Source organism: Lepus europaeus, chromosome 6, assembly GCF_033115175.1.
Source record: "Lepus europaeus isolate LE1 chromosome 6, mLepTim1.pri, whole genome shotgun sequence".
NCBI classification, from domain to species: domain Eukaryota; kingdom Metazoa; phylum Chordata; class Mammalia; order Lagomorpha; family Leporidae; genus Lepus; species Lepus europaeus.
Genome location: NC_084832.1, coordinates 104,986,110 through 105,009,549, shown reverse-complemented (window position 1 = coordinate 105,009,549; position 23,440 = coordinate 104,986,110). Strand labels below are relative to the sequence as shown.

Below are 23,440 nucleotides of genomic sequence, written 5' to 3'. Positions count from 1 at the left end.
GAAAGCAACAACATCAATAAACCTTGAGAACATTATAAAAGGTGACAGTACAAAGTCACATATCCTGTGATTCCCTTTATATGAAATATCTACAATAGGTCAATCTGGAGAGACAAAAAGAGATGGGGAGCTGCCAGGGGCTGAGGGAATGTGAAAATAACTGCTAATGTGCACTGGGCTTCTTTTGTGGGTGATGACAATGCTTTGGAATTACATTACATACATGTGTTAATTGCACAATCTTGCAAGTATACTAAAAAGCACCACCAAACTGTGTAGCATAAAAGTGAATTATGTGAATTATTTCTCCATTTTAAAAGATAAAATATACTTGAGTACCTTTATATATACCTTTATACTTGAGTACCTTCCTTCTCCCACACCTGTGACAGACATCAGTAATGCATCATGATGACCCTTAGATCTGATTTGGACTCAGAACCCTTCATAACCCCGATCTCAGTGGTCACTTTCAAACGATCAGAGTATACAGAGATGAGGACCTCTATGTGACAATCCTGGCCTGTCAAACAGGCTCTAAAACAGGTTGCTCTCAGTTAACAATTTTTTGCTTTTGGCTGGAAGTTCCTCCTTTTTCCACTCTAGGCACCTGTTTCATCCATCAGCTCCCCCATGATTTCTGTCTCTGACTTACATTATTAGCTGCAGGATAGGATGCCCCTTGCCGCCTGGCAAAGCCTGGCACATTGCAGCCTACCCTCTCTTCTAACCCCACCACACCAGCACCTCTGGGCCTCTCATGGGGTTCAGACTGCAAAGGACAGAGAGACAAGACTGCAGCATGCACCTTCCAGGGTCAACCCCATTCCTGGCTTCCTGTCCCCTTCAGACCCCCATTCCCACAGAGGACTCCCAATGAATATTTTCTGGATGCCTGTCTCTTGCAAAATGGACAACAATGGCAGATGTCTTCATTAATTACACCACAGGTGAATGGTATCAATTACCACATACAGGACACTTTGAAGTGACCTTGTTTCTGAACACAATCCGAAGTCAACAGTGGCAAACAGTTTGTCATGGCAGCTTGTGTGAATAACCCTGTCTTCTGTGCTCAGACACAAACCGTTGACCTGTAAGTCAGACAAGAGGAATCCTCTCAGTCCACATGTTCTAAACAAAACTGAAACCCACACGAGTGCAACTATTTCTGCTGGTGACCTATGCACATCATATGAGGATGACTTGGAAGTCAAAACCCAGGAAACAATATTCTGTAATCCCTAGTTATTTTTAAAATGTATTTCTTTGTTTGAGAGACAAAGAGACAGAGATCTCCCATTCACTGGTTCACTTCCCAAATGACTTCAATGGCCCAGGGCTGGGTCGAGCCACATTTAGGAGCCAGGAACTTCATCCAAGTATCCCACACAAGTGTCAGGATCCCAGATATTTGAGCCATCACTTGCTGCCTCCCAGGGTCTGTGTGAGGAAGCTGGGTATTGAACCTAGACCAGGGGTGTAGGCACCCTCACTACCAGGCCCAACACTCACCCTCCTTTAAAATAGTTATTTTTAATTAATATAGTTAAATAATATATAACAGGCACACGTATCTGTTGAGTATCCATTAACTATCCAAAATCCATACTATGTACATTATCTTTATTCCTCAAACAATCCTACAGGAAAAATATCATTATTCTACTAGAGATGAGGAAATGGGGACTGGGAGATGACACAACATGGTCCAGGGTTCCCTTGCTAGTATTGGCAGTGAGGCCAGAATTCAAACATGTGCTTTTTTGCCTACCTTTGCCTATATTCTCCACAGAACTGATTAATTCAAGCGGCAATCCGTATCGTAACTCAAATGGCAACTCATACAAATTAAATACCAGGTTAAACAATGTGTTCAATACCTTTTCGAAATCCTTAACAGGTGAACTTAAATTGCAATTTTTAATGTTTCAAATGAAATAGAAAAACACTTTGGTTTCTAATTTAACCACCAACATTTGCTTTTTAAATAACAAGTTACCAGCTATAACAAGGACATTTACAAAACAAAAACTGAGAGGAAATCAAAGGGAATAAACTGTCAGCAGATAAACTTGAATGACATTTTCGCTGGCAACATCTGTTTGGACAATTGGGACTCTGACATTTCACTTGGACAAGCATTTCACAATCCTTGACCTCACCAAGGGGGCTTTGAACAAAGAGTCTTAGAGTTCCAAGGGTCCTGAGGACTCCCTGGATCCCACCCCTCCCACAGACCAGGAGTGCTTGAAGCAGTGTGCCCAGGTCCACACAGCTCGAGTGACAGACGCAGGTCTGGACTGCACAGTTGCCCACCGAAAGGTAGCAACGTGCCCACAACCACCTTACGGTCCACTGTCTGAAAAACTCACGTCTACCAACAAATGACATGGCCTTTTCCATGGTTAGTTCCACCTTGCCAGACAGCTCTAACTATAGTGAAAGCCATGATCTAAAGTTTTCCAAGACACCATTTTTGGTCATAAGGGAAATAAGAATCTGTCAAAAATCAAGTGACAAAATCCAGCAAACACCTGTGTCCATCAGATGAGAAGGATATCAGACTGTGTGTGTGTGTGCGTCCTTCTGAACCCCCACTTTCTCCTGCTCTGCATTAGCCTGTCACTTCCTGTTGCACCAGGGACAAACAACGGGCAGGCTGTGACTTACACCATAAACTGGTGGCCTCCATTACTACATGATGGATGTGTTGCAGTGACCCTGGCTCCTTAGTTCAACCAATGTGTGTGAACATTTCAGAAAGAGTCAGCTTTATCCAAGACTTCTAGAGAACTGAAAGACACCCGCGCCTCAGGAACGTGAGCCGCCCACTTGTTCAGATCCGCATTCTGTGACTCGCGTGGCTTCCCCTCATGCCTTCTTACCGTAGGCAGTGTGTCTAGGTGGGGAAGCAGGAAAGAAATCCCCAAACGCTGAAGCAGCTCCTCAGCCTAAACATGTGAGAGTCAGGGGGCCACCCGCAGGCACCCCTCGCCTACCACCATAACAGGCTGGAAAGTGGCACTGAAAGGCAGTAAGCAAGAAAATAAATAGGTCAGAGGTAAAAATAAAGCATGCAGGTGAAGATGCCACTCCTCCCCTCCCTTGGATTCCAGAGCAGGAATCCGACATCTCCCTCCGTGAGAAGCCCCTGCCCTGTACCCCGTACTCCAGCCCTCTCTCTCTGACGAATCAGACACAGCAGTGGAGAAGGACGAAGCCCCTCAGCACAGCTCTGCACTGGCTTCTCTGATGCGCCCCTCTCTGTCGACTTTCATTCTAACACAGTCCATTGAGATGCTGGGGGCGGAGGGGGGGGGCGGGAAAGAAACCTTTCTCAAGAACAAGATCGTGAGTATATACAGTTACTCCCCAAAAAGGCAGAGTTGCCATTCTAAGGAAGTGAATGTGGTTTGGCAGGGTTACTACTGTTTTTAAGTGTGGAACATCCTGTAAGGATGGCTTTTGGGATGGAGATTTACACTGCGGTACCATGAAGAGAATACTGTCAAGGAACACTGGGTAGGGGAAATGTTTGAGCATGGGGCATGAACAGGAGAAGAGCTAGGGAGTACAAAGCCCTTGAAGAAGTGGAAAGAGAGGTGGGCTTTTGTCTTCGTGGTTAAGATGCCACCTGGGATGCCAACATCCCATTTCAGAGTGTCTGTGTTCAAGTACCAGCTCCTGTCCCAATTCTGGTTCCTACAAATGCACACCCTGATAACTCAAGCCCTGTTGCCCATATGGGAAGACCTGGATTTTATGCCCAGCTCCTGGCTTCAGCTTGGCTCAGGATTGGCCCTTACAGGCATGTGGGGGATGAACCAGCAGATGAAAGGTCTCTGTCTTACTCTCTCTTCTGTATCTCTAATAAACAAATAATTTTCGAAAGAAGTAAAGACAGGTACCAGCACCGTGGTATTGCAGTACAGTGGGTTAAACTGCTTCTTGAAATGCTGGCATCCCATATTGGAGCACCAATTTTGAGTTCTGGCTGCTCCACTTCTGCTCTAGGCCCCTGCTACTGTGTCTGGGAAAGCAGATCATTGCCCAAGTACTTGTGTCCCTGCCATGCACTTGGAAGACCTGGATGGAGTTCCTTTCTCCTGGCTTTAGCCTGGCTCAGCCCTACCTGTTGTAGTCATTTGAGGAGCAAACCAGCAGATGGAAGATCTCTTTCTCTCTCTCTCTGTAACTGCTTTTCAAATAAATAAAATAAATCTTTTTTTAAAAAAAGCAAAGAATCAAAAGGAGGGAAAAAGAAGAATGGAAAGGCATGTCTTTGGAGTCTTGAATGTGGGTTTTAGATTTGAGTTTGCATCCTAGTTCCACTTATGACAATGATATAACCTGAAACACATTACCTTTTATAAGTCTCTGAACCTCATGATGTTCATCTTTCCGATTAGATGACATTATAGTTAATTTAAAATGCCTGTTCTAGACCCAGCACATAGCAAGCATGTAAAAAACAGTTTTAATAGTGTCCCTCGGCTGGCGCCACAGCTCAATAGGCTAATCCTCCGCCTGTGGCGCCGGCACACCAGGTTCTAGTCCTGGTCGGGGTGCCAGATTCTGTTTCGGTTGCCCCTCTTCCAGTCCAGCTCTCTGCTGTGGCCAGGGAGTGCAGTGGAGGATGGCCCAAGTTCTTGGGCCCTGTACCTGCATGGGAGACCAGGAGGAAGCACCTGGCTCCTGGCTTTGGATCAGCGCAGTGCGCCGGCCACAGCAGCCACTGGAGGGTGAACCAATGGCAAAGGAAGACCTTTCTCTCTGTCTCTCTCACTGTCCACTCTGTCAAAAAAAAAAAAAAATAGTGTCCCTCTGTCACTGCTGCATTGGAAGAAGTCTTGTAGGGCAGATGTCATTTGTGCAGGGGGAAGAGTACTTGGGAACCGCACCACTAGCATCAATCCCCCTTTGCAATGTCCAGGATTAAAGGGAAACAAAAGTAAGTTTATGTGATCTAAGTAACATACTCACTATTTTTAAACCTGAGCTAAGGTAACTACACCACCTAAAATTGGATGAACTAGTTTATGTGCCCCAATTATCTATTAAACTCAAACCCTTTCTGACTCGCAGCATAGACCTCAGAGGTTGTGTGGAGATAATGTTACAGATAAAATCCTCTGCCCTATGAGTGAGCAAGGAACCACCGATACCCAACATGGGCTGATGCACATGACTATGATGAGCTGCTAGACATTATGCTGGATGACTGCTCTCAACATAGGCTCATCTAGAGTCCACAGACCCAAATCATTAACCGCTGAGGTTACACCTAACTTTACTGTGTACCCTGATCCAGCGTCTCCCGAGCACCCAGGGGAGCACCGCAGCAGGAGGTCCTTTCCAACCAAGGCAGAGTGCAAACACAGTGTGGGCACAGAAGGGAGGACGAGATTCGTCAGGCAAAGACAGGGAGCAGATTCCAGACAGCGGTCTGCATTTCACGATTTTGAAGGATACAGTTACGACCATCACAATACAAAATGGAAATATAGATGAGTGACTATACAGAATCTAAATATCAGCAAGGGCAGAAGAGACAATTCTTAAACTTCCAGATGGGGAAAGAAAGAGAAGAGGCTACAGTACTCTGGAATACAGGAAAAAAAGTTACTGAAATTTTGCTCTAGCTATGCCAGTGATGTCCGTATTTCTGTGGGACAATATTTTTGCAATTCCTCCTTTTTGTCTTGCTGTCTTTGAAATAAATGACCTTAACTCCAAAAAGACAATCCTTTCTTTTATACAGCTCCTTATGGTTCCACAGAACACTTTCATGTTCGCTACCCCTTTTGCTCCCAGCTGCAGTTTGGCTCTCACCTGGACTTTCTGCATCTACAAGTTCCAGAATGGTTTGATATGACTTAGACAAGTGACAAGCTCTCTCTACTTATGTGTAGCAAGAGAACTGTGGAGTATCAGATGTCAGCTAAAGTCTTACAACATAGTCTGTCAGCAGAACAAAGTCGGCTGTTGCATCGAGCTTTAGAAACACATCCTGGAGAAATCCTTTGGGAATCTCAGAGATTTCAAAGAATTGAGATTTTTTTTTTTTTTTAAAGGAGTACAGATCCACAAGTATCCTATCAACCACTGACAGAGAAGCAGATAACATCCAGATCAGAATGACAATGAGCGGATTGATTATCGTGAATAGTCCTGGGTATGGTGATTGTCATTATCCAAAAATTTGATCTATTTCACATAAAGGCAGAGTTAGACTGAAGGACCTCCTGGCTAGCTCTATTTAAGATATACTTATTTAATTTATATATTTGAAAGGCGGAATTACAAAGAGGCAGAGGCAGAGAGGTCTTCCATCCACTGGTTCACTCCCCAAATGGCCACAACAGGCCAGAACTGAGCCAATCCAGGCCATAGCAGAGAGCTGGATCGGAAGTGGAGCAGCCGGGACTTGAACCGGCGCACATATGGGATGCTGGCATTGCCGGCAGTGGCTTTACCCACTACTTCACAGCACCTGCCCCAAGCTCTATTCCTTGTATTAAATGTTCGTTTCTAGGAAGGCCTCTCTAGACCACCCTTTCTACCCACTGCTGTTTCCTATCTCCCTTCTCACTTGATGTATTCTCTGCACTTTCACCATCTTACATGCTAGCTCTGTAACTGTTTGACCTTGTTTACTATCTCTTCCCTCCAGTGGAGTGTAAGGTATAGGAAGGAGGGAGTTTTGTTTTGCTTAGTGATCACTCCTAATCCCCTACAAAAGAGCCTGGTACAGCACTGACTGACTCAGGGGTGAAGCGGAGGTGTAGAGGCACAGGCACACAGAACCCTAAGAGGCACATGCTGAACGCAGTGAGTCAGACTTCTGCAGGCAAGGAGACAGAATTCTTAAGGCTCCCACATTTCTACACTGTGAGAAAAACAACAGACGTATTCCAAACTGAATTTTTTTAAAAAAATATGTTTAGGATAGAGATTTTATTTAAAAAAAAAAAATAGACATCCAGGGGCCAGTGCTGTGGCATAGCAGGGTAAGCCTCTGCCTGTGGTGCCAACATCCCATATGAGTGCCGGTTCATGTCCCAGCTACTCCTCTTCTGATCCAGCTCTCTGCTTTTGGCCTGGGAGGACAGTGGAAGATGGACCAAGTGCTTAGGCCTGTACCTATGTGGGAGACCCAGAAGAAGCTATTGACTCCTGGCTTCAGATTGGCCCAGCTCTGGCCACTGTGGCCATTTGGGGAATGAACCAGCGGATGGAAGACCTTTCTTTCTGTCTCTCCTTCTCTCTATCTGTAACTCTGTCTTGCAAATAAATAATTAAATCTTCAAAAAAAGAAAATACCACTGATAATCTCAATACTAAAGGGCAACCACCATTCATCAGTTGTCATGTTTCCTTCTTTCTAATCTTCTAAAATATTTAACACAGCTCAAACCATATCAAATATATAATGCAATGTCCTGTGTTTTTTCATCTATCATTGAAAGCACAAGGTTTTCTTAATGTTATTTGGTTTTCATTGGCAGGAGGACTGAAACCAAGTGAAATCTGACATGGAAACTTTGCCAGCTCTTATGAATCTGAAAGTTGGTCTACAGTTACATTTTAGGAATGCAAGTTCAAAGATGATACAGTTGTTCAAAATGTAGGTCATAACTGTGGGCACACACGTACAGTGCATTTCACAGGCTCCTTTGGAGTAGCTGTGGCCATGGAACTGAAGTCTAGCCAAAGTAACAGACAACATGTCCAGTGTTAACTTCTAAGAAGCTCCATCTTTGCTATATCACTCTATTCACACCTGACAGTGAGATGCTATCAGCAATGTGGTCTTTGGGAATGGCAGTGCCACATGCTACAAACAACCCAAATCCCTAAACTCAACGTAGGAGAGTCACTTGCTACAAACATCCACCTTAAACAAGAGCAAGATATAAACTTCTATTGTCCTGAGTTATACAGTTTTGAATCCTATTTACAGCTGCAGCCTAGAATACCTTGCCTAATACAACCTTCTCTAATATATTCCCTCATAGTGTGAGAAAGCCTGTGTGTCACAGGATGAAATAACTGCAGAGCATATTAACTTGTTTAACATTTATTAAGTATCTACATGGTAGGGATTATTCTAGGCATTGCAGTAATGTCAAATGTGCTAAAATTCCTGTTTTTCACCAAGAGTGATACAAACAGGGAATATCTTCTCCAGGCCCACTTTCCATCTCTATAATCCAAGTGTCCGTAATACTGCCTACCCATTGGCTTTTAGGTTCTGGGTACTCTGGGGTCTCTCACAGGAGGGAGGGAGAGAAGAACAGAGTCTTCAGAGCCTGGCACATGCAGCCAGTATGAGGAGAGCTGGCAGAACCAGATGACTAAGGGCACATTTAGGACAGGCAATAAGGAGGGGAATGGGACTGCTGTTCTCACATGCTCACATGTCAGGGCCCAGAATCTGAATGGAGTTAAATCTCAGAGCAGTCAAATAACTGGGCTTTGCTCATGCCTTGCCAAAAAACACAAGCCTACGTTTCCAACAGGCGAGTAATGAACTAGATTCGGCCCTCCTCCAGAATTTCTCTCTGGCTGGACAGTGCTGGTGTAAGCGAAGTGTGAGGCCAGTCCCAAGCAAACAGCCACTGCATCCCTCACAGTCAGGCAAACCGGAATGAGCCCAGTCCCCACACATCCTTTCTGTTGCCCTGGGGGCTGCTGGAGTCTTACTGACAGGGAAGGCTGCCCCTTCAAAGATAAGAGGCGGCAAACTAACAACTTTACAATCCGTGAGGCAGAAGAGAACACAGAATTTTCTTGAAATGCCTTGTCTCAGTATTTCAGCAAAAAAGAATTTAGGTATCTCAAGGCTCTTGGCAAAATCTGTATTCAAAACAAAACAAAACATTTCCAACTCACTACATAATTTCAAGTCAAGAAAGCAACAACTGCTGCCAGAATACGACTAAAAGCAGCAACAGGAATCCAACAACGTTGTCATTTGCAGGAGCTTCAGTCCAAGCTGGCAAGCAGAGCAACTGTCTCACCTGGCTAATGGTTCATACTCACCCAGCTTTCAAGTGAAGAAGCTCAGAGTGATCCCGACTCTCTGTGCAACATTGGAAATCACTCACTTAACCTTGATCAATCTCTCCCCTTGAGGACATATAGTACAGGAAGTTAGGTTAAATACTTAAAAAATGGCTGGCGCCGTGGCTCAACAGGCTAATCCTCCGCCTAGTGGCGCCGGCACACCGGGTTCTAGTCCCGGTTGGGGCGCCGGATTCTGTCCCGGTTGCCCCTCTTCCAGGCCAGCTCTCTGCTGTGGCCCAGGAGTGCAGTGGAGGATGGCCCAAGTGGTTGGGTCCTGCACCCCATGGGAGACCAGGATAACTAACTGGCTCCTGCCTTCGGAACAGCGCAGTGCGCCGGCTGCAGCGCGCCAGCCGCGGCAGCCATTGGAGGGTGAACCAACGGCAAAAGGAAGACCTTTCTCTCTGCCTCTCTCTCTCACTAGCCACTCTGCCTGTCAAAAAGTAAAAAACTTAAAAAACGGCTCCAGCAGGGTCTTCAACATGATGGTGCAGTTGGCAGAAAGCCCATCCAGCCCTGCATGCTGGCCCATGAATGGTAGCTCTCAAATGCCAGCTGAGTGCTTCTGTGTGAACAAGAACTAAACATGAAATGAAGAATTCCAAAGAAGCAGAATGTAGGTCATCTGGTGAACCAGACTCACCTTCTAATAGCTTGGTCATTAACTAGTAGAAAGCTCGTGGGCAAATCCCAAATAAACTTCAGGGACCTTGGTTTCTTTGTGCTTTGAAAAGGGCTGAATAAGAAAAAATCTAGAGTGTCTTCAGAATCCTCTGTAATTACATACCTTTCTAAGGATTGCAACTCTCTCTTGCCTGTAGTTCATCTGACCCCCATCCCCATACTTCATACTGCTTCATGCTAACATGGTATGCTTATCAGGGAACCTAAGGATTAAAACTATAGGGAATACCTATTAAACACCTTTGAGCAAGCATGCAGTAACTTTAACAAAATAAACCTAGGGGTTGGCGTTCGGCATAGCAGGTAAGATGCCACTTGAGACATTTGCATCCCATATCAGAATACCTAGGTTCAATTCTCAGCTCTGCTCTGTGTTCCAGCTTCCTGCTAATGTACACCCTAGGAGGCAGAAGGTATGGCTCAAGTAGTTGAATCCCTGCACTCACATGGGAGGTTGAGCTTTCATATCCTAACTTTAGTCTGGCCTACCCCTGGCTATTGCAGGCATTTGGGGAGGCAACCCACGGATACAATCTTTGTTCTTGGCTTCTCTTTCAAATAAATAAGTAAAATTTTAAAAATAATTAGATAAACCTAATAGCTTTATCTTCGTTAAGAAGGTGGTCTAGGGCTGGCATTGAGGCACATCTGGATACGTTACCACCTGTGACACTGGATCCCATATCAGAGTGCCGGTTCACGTACCAGCTGCTCTGCTTCTTGTCCAGCTTCCTACTCACGCAAGTGGTAAAGTATCCGAGGATGGCTGAAGTTCTTAGGTTTCTACCACACATGTGAGAAACATAGATGGAGTTCCTGGCTCCTGGCTTCAGTGTGGTCCAGCCCTGGCTGTCGCAGGCATTTGAAGATTGAACCAGTGGATGGAAGATATCTCTCTGCTTTTCAAATAAATTTGTAAAGAGAATGACAACGCTTACTCTATGGCAAAGTATGACCCTAGGTACTTTCCACACAATAACTCATTTAATCCTCACAAAATCTACTCTGAGGTGGATACACTACTATGCCACTGAACAGAAAAGGAAACTGAGGCTCAGAAAGAATAACCTGTCCAAAGTCACACAGCTACTTGGAAGCAGGACCAGGATTTGAACTTGGCAATGCACTCAGAACCATTATGCCAAGCGGCTCACAATACCAAGTAAAGGTGTTCCCACCTCAGCTGAGTATTCCAGCCTCTCTGAGGTAGTGTTCCCTACCTCACTACTGGACAATCACCATGGTCACTCCCGACCTCCCCTCTTCCTCACTGGCTACACTAGCTCTGGGGTGTATGTGGTCTGGGCCAGGCACCCTCTCCTCATAAACCTAAGATTGCCCACAGAGTTCTAAGTCCCATCCTCTTTTGCTTCCACAGAGACCTTGCTGCTCTAAGAATTCCCTTTTCTCCCTTCATCTCTGATCTTGTCTCTTCTGCTCTTCCCATTGCTTGTAAACATGTTGAAGTATACCACCTGAAGAAAAAATAACTCTTCTATGATATTCACAACTTTGATTTAAGTGTGACCCTGGACAAACTGCTCACCTTCTCTAAAGGTTTCCATTTCTTTATCTTAAAAATGAGAGAGCAGTCAGTCCAAAGTGTCTTGACTACCCTCTACCTCTGACATTCTACAGGTTTTGACACAGGGAAGAGATCTATGAGCGAGCTCACCAACATGCTAGCAAGCTTCCTCACTGTTCACAAAGCCGTCGAGTTAATTTTTTCGAAGATTCTCAAGCTATTCTTCTGCCTACCGTGTTCCCCCCACATCTTATCTGCATTCATGTGCCAAATTCTGATTTTCCTCTAAGCCCCACTTAAACCTCATGTACTCCAGGACATCCTTATCCTTAATGCTTACAAAACTTAGAGCCATATCTGAGCACACATCATTGATCACTCCCATATTTTTTGCTCCATGTACCTTCATTCCCTCACCCAGCCTAAGCACTCCGAGGGCAGGGACAACATCACATTTCTCCATAACCCTCAAAGGAGCTCCCACTAAGTGGGTCCCCAATAGTCGCTCAGCAATGCTGGCTGGCTGATGGAGAGATGATCCTAGAACCATTAAGGAAACTAGATCAAGGTATGCAAGAACGTCTTCAAATGTTTGTCTAAAATGCACATTATCTTTTAATTCCATTTGTCCAGGAACTTTCTGAAGTACCCTTATACTACAAGACTGTTTGTGAAGAAAACTACCCCCCTTCTCCTCAGGGCTCACACAAATTTACAAATTTTTCATTTGAGAGCATCACCCAAATCTAACAACAGCAAAGGTCAATTCTTTTGAGTTTTTAGCTGAACCAGAAATGGGTATAGCTGTTTTCCCCAATACCCGGACTTCTCACTCCTTTTCTCTCCTCCCTACAATTCACTGAGCCAGTGCTGTGGCTCAGTGGCTTAAGCCACTGCTGGCAATGCTGAAATCCTACATTGAAGAGTCCTGGCTGCTCTGGTTCCAATCCAGCTCCCTGTTAATGTGCCTGAGAAGGCGGTGGAAAAAGCTCCTGCCACCCACTTGATGGTCCAGAACAGAGTTCCTGGCTCCTGGCTTTGACCTGGCCCAGACCTGGCTGTTGCAGCTATTTGGGGAGTGAACCTGTAGATGGAAGATATCTCTCTCTCTCTCTCTCTCTCTCTCTCTTAATATCTTTCAAATAAATTAAAAAAAAATTTTTTTAATATTTTAATTGGCTCAGAATGAGATTTAGATATTAGTATTTTCTTAGAAGTATCTCTGCCATACTGAATTAATTCAAGTGTAACTATTGAATATTTTAAGTATAACAACATTGTGGCTATATTTTTAAATCTTAGTGGAAAAACTAGTAAAATTCAAATAAGGTGTCCATTTAGTTAACAGCATTGTACCAGTACTAATTTCCTTGGTTTTGATGGCTGCACTGAGGTTACTGAGATGATACTTTGGAGGAAGAAGCTGTATGGAAGGCACACAAGTAGTCGCTGAGTTATTTCTGTCATCTTTCTCTAAGTCTAAAATTAATTCAAATTTAAACATGTTTTAAAGAATTCCTTATTTTTAAAGATACATAAGCATGTGTTTATGAATGAAATGACCCATCTTGAAATTACTATAAAACAGATCAGTGAGGGAGAAGGTTAAGGAATGATTAGAGGCATCTGTGAAGAAGTGTTTGCAAGTTGACACCTACAAGTAGCTAGGTAATGAGTATATGAAGGATCACTGCATTTGGCTTCTTAGGTGTAAGTACAAAACTTTCTATCATCTATCCTGGAGGAAAAAAATTTGTAGGTGATTCTACTGTAGCTAAGAGCCAAAGAACACTGCCTTAAAGTCTTGAAAATGTCATGTAATGACAAGTTCTGTCTAGCTTTACCACTTACAGAATACTTTACCCAGCTTTCTGACACTGAGCTAGTCAATCTCTTTGTGCCACTCTCCTAAATTATGAAACAACTCATATAACATATAGGTTAGGAGACTTTTTAAAAATCTTTTATTTTATTTTATTTTATTTTATTTTAAAGATTCATTTATTTATTTGAGAGGCAGAGCTAGAGAAAGGTAGAGACACAGAGAGGTATTCCATATGCTGGTTCACTCCCCAAATGGCTGCAACAGCCAGAACTGGGCTGATTCGAAGCCAGGAGGCCAGGAGCTTCTTCCATGTCTCCCACATGGGTACAGGGGTCCAAAGATTTGGGCCATCTTCCACTACTTTCCCAGGCCATTAGCAGGGAGCTGGATCATAAGAGGAGCAGGCGGGGGCCCGGTGCCTTGGCACAGCAGGTTAATCCTCTGCCTGTGGCGCCAGTGTCCCATATGGGCGCTGGTTCTAGTCCCGGCTGCTCCTCTTCCAATCCAGCTCTCTGCTATGGCCTAGGAAAGCAGTGGAGGATGGCCCAAGGCTTTGGGCCCCTGCACCAGCAGGGGAGACTAGAAAGAAGCACCTGGCTCCTGGCTTTGGATTGGCACAGCTCTGGCTGTTGCGGCCATTTGGGGAGTGAACCAACAGATGGAAGACCTTTCTTCCTGTCTTTCCCTCTCACTGTCTATAACTCTCTCAAATAAATAAAATCTTTAAAAATATAAAAAGAGGAGGAGCAGGCAGGACATGAACCAGCACCCATATGGGATGACAGCACTGCAAGTGGAGGCTTAGCCTACTATTACCGTGCCGGCCATTAGGGGACTTAAAAAAAAAGATACAAAGCACCAAAAAGCCTATTAATGGGGTGGGTGTTGTGGTATAGCAGGTTAAACTGCAGCTTGAGACAACTGTATCCCATATAGGAGTAGCAGTTTGAGTTCTGGTTCCTCCACTTCTTATCCAGCTTCCTACTGGTGCACCGTGGAAGGCAGCTGATGATGGCTCAAGTTCTTGGGCTCTTGTCTCCTACATAGTAGATCTGGATTGACTTCCAGGCTCCTGGAGTTAGCCTGGCTCAGCCCTAGCTGCTGTAGGCATTTGGGAAGTAAACCAGCAGACAGAAGATAGATCTCTCCCTAACCAATTTACTATTCTAAGATATTCTCCTGTTGATGTCCTAGTTAATTTCTTGAGCAATAGTAAAAAATGGTAAAGTCTAATGACTACTATAGCAGTTCCCAAAAAGTGTTCCAAGTCCACTACTTCCATGGGATATAAATAGATATGATCCAAAATGAAGGTTCTAAGGTCAAACAGGTTTGAAAAGTGGTTTTCTTCACTGAAAGACTCAAAGGAAGTAAGATAATACACACTGTGACTCTAAAAGGAAATGGTGATGGACTATGCCAAAAGTTTGATCTTCTTTATGTGGGACCCATTGTGAGAAAGCAGTGCTCAGGGCTAGTGGTTCCCCAACTTCAGCTACTGAACATGACATCAATATCATCTGGTAACCTTATTAAAACAGTGACTCAGGACGGGCATGTGGTACAGTGGATAAGTCACAGCTTGGGACTCTCATTTCAGAGTGCCTGGTTCAAATCCTGGCTACACTCCTTCTGATCCAGTTTCCCGCTCACGCATATCCTGGGAAGCAGCAAATGATGGCTCAAGTACCTGGGTCCCTGGCGCTCATGTGTGTGACTCGGTTTCAGTTTCAGGGTCATGGCTAGAACCTGGCCAAACCCTGGACATTGCAGGCATTTGGTAAGTGAACTGGCAGATGGGAGATCTCTCTGCCTTTCAAATAAAATGAAAATAAGTTTAAAAAAAAAAAAAAGCAGAGTTACAGAGAGAGAAAGAAAGACAGAGAGAGATCAATCTTACATTTGCTGGTTCACTCCCCAAGTGGCTGCAGTGGCTGGGGCTGGGCCAGGCGAAAGTCAAGAGCCTGGAACTCCATCCTGGTCTCCCAGGTGGGTGGCAGGGGCCCAAGTACCTGGGCCATCTTCCATTGCTTTCCCAAGTGCTTGAGCAGAGTGCTGGATCAGAAATAGAGCAGCCAGGACTCAAATCAGAATCTATATAGTATATTGGCACTACAGGTGGCACTTAACCTGCTGCATCACTATGCTGGCCCCAAATAAAAAAAATTTTTTAAAGATTCACAGACTGCACCCTATACCTACTGGGAAGAGGGGAGAACTCAGTATGAAAACTAACAAAAAGCCTAAGGGATCCTGATGCAAGTCTTATTTTGTAGACTATAACGTAGTGAAGTAAGTTAATAACACATGAAAGGTCACATCAAGGCCAACTAATACGAAAGACCATATGCAACAGTTTTGTAAATAACAGCATTATAAATGTAAACGTTTTATGAAAGTTAAGTACTGAAATGTTAGAGGTGCTGGCAAATTTAAATCCGTCCATATAACTAATGACTACTTCATAATTCCAAGCATGCACTACCTCCAACAGTAAGTGAAAAGTAATTTGCAGTGATCTGTAATCCATCTCTTGTGGATTTCTTCACATCCATCTTCTTCTCTCACCAGAGTTAATGCCCAGGGTCATTTTGTTAAACAAATCCAGGGAGTGCCATTCACCTAAGTGTTCTCTCCAAGACAGAGCTCCTGACATTTTCTTTATATGACACTACTTCAAGGTATCAAGAGTATTAGCCCTTCTTGACTGAGCACTATAGGAGATGTATTTCCTGACTCCTTGGTGCTCCCAGAGCTGTGCCATGCAACACGCTGGTCAATGACACACATGTAGGAGCTTGAAAGTAGTACTTATTTAAGGTTATTAATAATTACATAACATCTGTGCCATGCTCTTTAGTTTACTAAGTACTTTCACGCAATTATGTTGCTTCTTTCCTCAAAAAACCATGGAAGCTAAGTAAGCATAATTGTTTCCATATATAAAATCAAGAAAAACCACTGAGCTTTGCACGTAATGAGGGAGATGCTAGACGTCCTGCTTTCGAAGAAATGATAACCTACCTGAAAACAAAATACAAATTATACTCAGGAAACAGCTAAAGTCAATTCAAAGATATTATGCTGCTAGAGCAAATTAGTATGGCAAGATTTTATACATACTAATAATGTTTGCCATTTACTAAGCAATTTCAGTGCCATTCAGAACCCTTGGGGTAGGTTACTATTATCAGCCCCATTTTGCACACAAGGAAACTGAAACTAACAGAAGTTAAGCAACTCACCCAGGCAAAAGAGCAGTGACCCAGGATTCAAAGTTCAGCTTAGCCTAGCACTGTGAACCGCTCTTTTCATCACATTTTAAGGCTGCGACAAACAATCCCCTCAAAGCAGTGGGGACAAATGTTAGTTCTTAGATAGAGAATGACTACTTCCCATAAAGCCAGGGTCACTGGCTATCCTGCCCAGAAGAAAAGGAGTCAGGAGTTGCAAGGAATCGAAATAATGAGTCCGCCACGGCATGCTGCTGCACTCCGTACCTCTTTGATTCTTTTAACCAGCGCATTCTGATCAAAAGCCACGGCCTCCGCACACTGATGCAGGTGATCCTGGTAGCGGAGGCAGAGCTGCAGCACCTGCTGAGAATCCAGTTTCTCCAGTTTGGTATTTGTTGGGGAAGTCTGGCCACTCAAAAGCCCTTCAAAAAGGAAAAAAAAAAAAAAACAGAATGAAATAAAATGGAAACTGTTCCTAACAAACTTGTAAATGAAGTAGTTTATTAAGTTCACTGAAGATAGGGTAATCTTGCATCATTTGTTATATGCTAATGACAGTACAACTATCACTTACAATATGAATTACTTACCAAGCGCTTTAGTCAGTCCTGTGCAGTTTTTCATATCTATAATTGACCTAGAAAGGTATTGTTAGCTCCATTTTATAGATGAGGAAGCCAAGAAACAGTGAGGTTAAATAACTTTTTTTAAAAAAGATTTATTTATACATCTGAAAAAATTACAGAGAGAGGGAAAGACAGACAAGACAGACACACACACACACAGAGAGAGAGAGAGACAGAGAGACAGAGACAGAGACAAACACAGAGGAGAGAGATGGGGATTTCCACTGGTTCACTCCCCATATGGCCACAATGACTGGGGCTGGGCCAGGCCAAATCAAGAAGCTAGGAGCTTCCTCTAAGTCTCCCATGTCGGTGACAAGAGGCCCAAGCACCTGGGCCATCTGCTGCTGCGTTCCCAGGTTGGATCTAGGGAGCTGGATTGGAAGTGGAGCAGCCAGGACCTAAACCAGCACCCATATGGGATGCCAGCATTGCAAGTGGCAGCTTAACCTGCTTCACTACAATGCCGGCCTCAACAATAACTTTCTGAAAGTCACACAGTTAGTAGCTCCTGGGGGTGGTGTTGCAGTGCAATGGGTTAAGCCACTGCTTGGGATGCCTACATCCCATCTCTGAGTGCCTGAGTTTGAATCCCACCTTTACTTCTTGTAAATGCACACCCATGGAGATAGCAGATGACAATTCAAGTTACTTGGGTCCCTGCCACCCACATGGAAGACCAGATGGAGTTCCTGGCTTCAACCTGGCCACCTCTGGTTGTTGGGAGCATTTGAGGAGTAAACCAGTAGATGGAAGATCTCTCTTGCTTGCTTTGGTTCTCCCTTTTGTTGTGCCTTTCAAAAAAATTAGATAGAGCCTCTGACCTTACCACATCATTTCAAGGTAATAAGGATATAAATCCAATCATGGTTGACAAGATTAGAAATAATTTATCTAATCCCTTTTCATAATTAAGAGTTTCCAGAGAAAGTGAAAAAAAAAGTAATAAAATGTGTAAGGAGACTGCTGGAAGGTGATGCTAAGATGGAAAAAATGGCCTGTCAGGTAACATGCCAGAAACTCATTGCTAACATTTTCTTTCAAATTCAGTTTAGCTGTAAACTTGTAAAACTCCCTTACACTTCCATAGGGCACTATATTTTCAGCATCATTACCTCACTTTTCTTTAAGGTAAAGTGTGTAGAACAGGGTAATTATTAACATTTACAGAAGAAGTCAACTCAAGAGGCTAAATGACTTGTGCTGACTCGCCAAGCAGAGCCCTGACCAGAGCAAGGCCTCCTGACCCGGGGACTGCTCCCTGCCAGGACAGTGGTCTCTGGCTGTCAGGTGTCAGAAATACTTACACTTTGTCAGCAATTACTGAGGACTTCAGAGAGCTTTCGCTTATTAAAAATTAAAACTCAGAAAATTCCTAGATGTTAAAACATTTCCAAATAACAACTCCATTGTATGATAACATATTTTAAGAAAAATACTGGGGCCAGCGCCGTGGCACACTAGGTTAATCCTCTGCCTGCGGCATCAGCAACCCAGAGGGGCACTGGTTCTAGTCCCGGCTGCTCCTCTTCCAGTCCAGCTCTCTGCTGTGGCCTGGGATAGCAGTAGAAGATGTCCTTGGGTGCCTGCACCCACATGGGAGACTGGAATGAAGCACCTGGCTCCTGGCTTTGGATCAGCGCAGCTCCAGCTGTTGTAGCCATTTGGGGAGTGAACCAACGGAAGGAAGACCTTTCTCTCTGTCTCTCTCTCTCTCACTGTCTGTAACTCTACCTTAAATTTTCTAAAACAAAGTGAGAGAAGAGGCCAGTGCTATGGCGAAGTGGGTAAAGCTGCTGCTTGCAGTGCCAGCATCCCATATAGGTGCTGGTTCGAATCCCGGCTGCTCCACTTCTGATCCAGCTCTTTGCTATGGCCTGGGAAAGCAGTAGAAGATGGACCAAGTCCTTGGGCCCCAGCATCTGCATGGGAGACCCAGAAGAAGCTCCTGGCTCCTGGCTTCAGATAGGCCCAGCTCTGGCCATTGAAGCCATTTGGGTAGTGGACCAGCAGATAGAAGATCTTTCTCTGCCTCTGCCTCTCTTTAACTATGCCATTCAGATAAATAAATAAATAAATTTTTTTTAAAAAGTGAGAGGAGTGATACTAGCTTATATTTTTATATCTACTGTATTGGGATGCCTACATCCCATATCTGAGTGCCTGAGTTTGAATCCCACCTTTACTTCCTGTATTCTCATATATGCTTCTGTATTTAATCCATTGTTACTTTGCTTCAAGTAACCCCTTGAAAATTCCACTGTACTCTTGTGAGAGAATGAGGATATAATGTCTAAGTATTATTACAAAAATAGTTTTAACCTCAGAGACTCCCTAGCAGAGTCATGGGAATCCCAGGGGTCTCCTACCACACTTGAACCACAAGCCAGGCCATGCTGTGTCTCATTCTAGAGACAACGCTGCAGCATAAAGTACATCAAATACTATATAAGACAATAGGGCCCATGCTGGGCATGACCAGGACAACACGCCCACAACAAAGCTCATGTTGAGAATCCTTCCCCATCCCTGCTCCCCAGCTACTATCATCAAACCCTCACTGTTCTGATGTGTTGGAGCTTAAGCCAATGTTCTTCTCTCTGGTTCCCCCACCAATGACTGTATGATGATCTACCCAGTTGGGCTATCAGAGAATCACTGGACACACTCTCAGCTCTGCATGTGGCCTGAAAGAGCAGAGTGCAGGGTAGGAATGCAAGGTGCTCCTCTGCTTCCCCACATTCTACTGCCAGCACTAGGTCCCTCAGCTGACCCCCTAGGAGGCTTAGCACAGGACAGCACCAGTTGCTCAAATTCAACCTGCCTTCAGGTGGTATCTTTTGGAGAATCTGCTACTGGCAGAAATAAGGGTCTATGTTTTTTTTAGGATAAAATTTATTTTAGGATAAAGCGTACATTTTATCCCATTTCCCCTAGTTGCAGCACCTTACAGAACTATAGTATAATACCACACTCGGGATATTGACAGTGATATAATTCACTGATGTCGTTCAGATTCACCCCATTCTGCTGCACATTCTCATGCCTGTGTATTTACTTCTATACAATTTTTTTCCACAGGTGGAAGATATTTCCCCCACCATAGTCAGATACTGCAAAGTTCCATCACCATAAAAGTTTCTGTATTGCTTTTATAACCATATATAACTCTCTCCCATTTCCCTCTCGATCCTACACTCTGCAACCACTCATCAGTTCACCATTTTAAAGGTTTTTCTTTTCAAAAATGCCATATACATGGAATAAAACAATATATAACCTTTGGGATTTTTTTTTCACTCAAGCTAACAAGTCAGGACATCATCTATTTTACAGAGGTCTCAATAGTTCACTCCTTTTCATTTCTGAGTAGTATTCCAGGGTGTATATGTGCTAGAGCTTGTTTAACCATTCACTCACTGAAGGACATTTGGGTGGTTTCCAGTTTGGGGCTATTACTAACAAAGCTGCTGTGAGCAGTCATATACATGTTTTTGTGTAAACATACACTTTCATTTCTCTGGGATAAATGCCCAAAAAATCCAATTGTTGGGTCATGCATATTTACTTGTATCATAAACTGCTAGTTTCTCAGAGTGCCTGCACTAATACAATGGGGATTTTTTTTTTTCAGGCCACTACACTTCCCTCACAAAATCATCAATGGATGCCTTATCACTGCAATGAACACAGTTTTGGGGATGAAAACTTGGGGGATGGTACCAAAAGCTTTTTGCTGTCCATCTAAGATTAAAAGAGCCACCATGGAACAAAGAATGAATGATTCTGTGCCATCATAATGGGTTAGTGCGGGACCGGCACTGTGGTACAGCAGGTTAAACCTCTGCCTGCAATGCTGGAATCCCATATGGGCACTGGTTCGAGTGTTAGCTGCTCGACTTCTGATCCAGCTTCCTGCTAATGTGCCTGAGAAAGCAGTGGAAGATGGCCCAAGTGCTTGGGCTCCTGCACCTGTGTGGGAAACTTGGATATAGTCTTAGGTTCCTGGCTTCAGTCTGGCCCAGCCTGGGCCATTGAAGTCATTTGGGAGTGAACCAGCAGATGAAAGATATCTCTCCCCTCTCCACCCCACCTCCTGCCCCTCAGTAACACTGACTCAATTAAATAAATAAATCTTTAAAAAAAAAAAAAGGTGGGCTACAATTATGCAAAAACCATCAAGACAAAACACTGATGAAATTCAATAATATAAAAATCAAGACTTCGCAAGACAAAAAACACAAGCCAGCGCTGTGGCACAGTGGTAAAGCCGCTGCCTGTGATGCTGGCATCCCAAATGTGTGCCAATTCGATACCTGGCTGCTCCACTTCTGATTCAGCTCTCTGCTATGGCCTGGGAAAGCAGCAAAAGATGGCCCAAGTCCTGGGGCCCCTGTACCCCCATGGGAGACCCAGAGCAAATTCCTGGCTCCAGATAGATCTAGTTCCAGCCATTTGGGGAGTGGACCAGCGGATGGAAGACCTCTCTCTCTCTTTGCCTCTGACTCTCTGTAACTCTTTCAAATAAGTTAATATTTTTATTTTATTTATTTTTTTGACAGGCAGAGTGTATAGTGTGAGAGAGAGAGACAGAGAGAAAGGTCTTCCTTTTTTTTGCCGTTGGTTCAACCTCCAATGGCCGCTGCGGCCAGCGCATCGCGCTGATCCAAAGCCAGGAGCCATGTGCTTCTCCTGGTCTCCCATGGGGTGCAGGACCCAACCACTTGGGCCATCGTCCACTGCCTTCCCGGGCCATAGCAGAGAGCTGGCCTGGAAGAGGGGCAACCTGGATAGAATCCAGCGCCCCGACCGGGACTGGAACCCGGTGTGCCGGTGCCACATGGCGGAGGATTAGCCTGTTAAGCCACGGCACCGGCCCAAATAAGTTAATATTTTTTTAAAATTACAAAAACCTGGGGAAATTGCTGGCAATCCATATCACAAAAGGTAACCTTAATATATTAAGAGCTCTCAGAAATTGGCAAATTAAAAAATTAACATAAGGAAGTTATAAGAGGAAATACCAATGCCTCCACCCCAAGAAAAGATGCACTACCTTGCTCACAATAAAAAAAAAAAAAAAAAAAAAAAAAAAAAAAAAGATTAAAATTCCACTGCAAGCTTAACTCTCACCTGGCAAGTTGGTAAAAACCCAAAAGTATGAACAATCTTCTATAGGTGGAGCTGTGAGGAGACGGGCCTTGCTGACTAAGTCACTAACACCTCTGTGGAGGACAATTTGGCATGGACAAGAGCTACAAATGCACACAGCCTCTGATGCAGCTGGTTTCACTTTCTGCAACTTACACATACATAACCACACAGGCTGTTACGCGTAACACGAATACAAGGGGTTACACAAAGTTCTTTAAAGTACAGACTTAGAAAATAAGTTTATGGGGCCAGCGCTGAGCCACAGCAAGTTAAAGCCCTGGCCTAAAGCGCTAGCATCATATATGGGCGCCAGTACTAGTCCCAGCTGCAACTCTTCTGATCCAGCTCTCTGCTATGGCCTGGGAAAGCAGTGGAGGATGGCCCAAGTCCTTGGGCCCCTGCACCCACATGTGAGACCTGGAGGAAGCTCCTGGCTCCTGCCTTTGCATCGGCGCAGCTCCAGCCATTGTGGCCATCTGGGGAGTGACCCAGCAGATGGGAGACCTCTCTGTTTCTACCTCTTTCTGTAACTCTTTCAAAAAAATAAAATAAATCTTAAAAAAAAAAAAGGAAAATAGGTTTATGTTGGTACAAAAAAACTTTTCAAGCCATGCGTAGCTTTCTCACACTACACAACTTTCATGAATTTCTTTTAGTCCCTTTGTGCAAGAGAGTTCACGCTTGCACAAAGTGACTATAATAGCAAAAAGCACACACATCAATGTTCCACGATGAGAACTTACTAATTAAACCAAGGTACATCCACCCATAAATATTAGTATGTGAACACAGAAAAGGATAAAGAAGCTCGTTATGTATTTGCAGGGAGAAAAAAAAAGACAAAGTATTAGATAATTTCAACAAGTGCACAGAACAGTGCACAGAGTGTGCTATCATTGTGTAAAACTGGGTGGGAGGCACCAGTCTATCTAGATTTGCTAGGTTTACACAAGGAATCTCAGGAATAATAGTTTTAAAAGATTTTTTATTTATTTGAAAGCCAGTTACAGAGAGAGGGGGACAGAGAGAAATCTTTGATTTGCTGGTTCACTCCCCAAACAGCCAGGCCAAAGCCAGGAGCTTCTTCTGGGTCTCCTACGTGAGTATAGGGGCACAAGCACTTGGGCCACCTTCCACTGCTTTCCCAGGCACATTATCAAGGAGCTGGATTGGAAGTGGAGCAACCAGGTCTCCAACCGACACTCACATGTGATCCTGGCAATGCAAACGGCGGCTTAACCTGCTACAACACAACACCAGCCCCCAGGAATAATACACAAGAATTAGACTCATTAACAGGAAGGGGAGGGAGGGAGAC

General features: G+C 44.1%; 1 protein-coding gene across 2 annotated transcripts in view; it reads right to left on the bottom strand.

Annotated features, from left to right (window-relative positions):
* The window catches only part of BORCS5 (BLOC-1 related complex subunit 5), a 125,508-nt gene that overhangs the window by 15,257 nt on the left and 86,811 nt on the right, over positions 1-23,440 (bottom strand). For both annotated transcript variants that reach the window (XM_062194842.1, XM_062194841.1), the window contains exon 3: positions 16,607-16,764. In XM_062194842.1, coding sequence (XP_062050826.1) covers positions 16,607-16,764 — 158 coding nt within the window. The remainder of the gene's footprint in view (positions 1-16,606; positions 16,765-23,440) is intronic.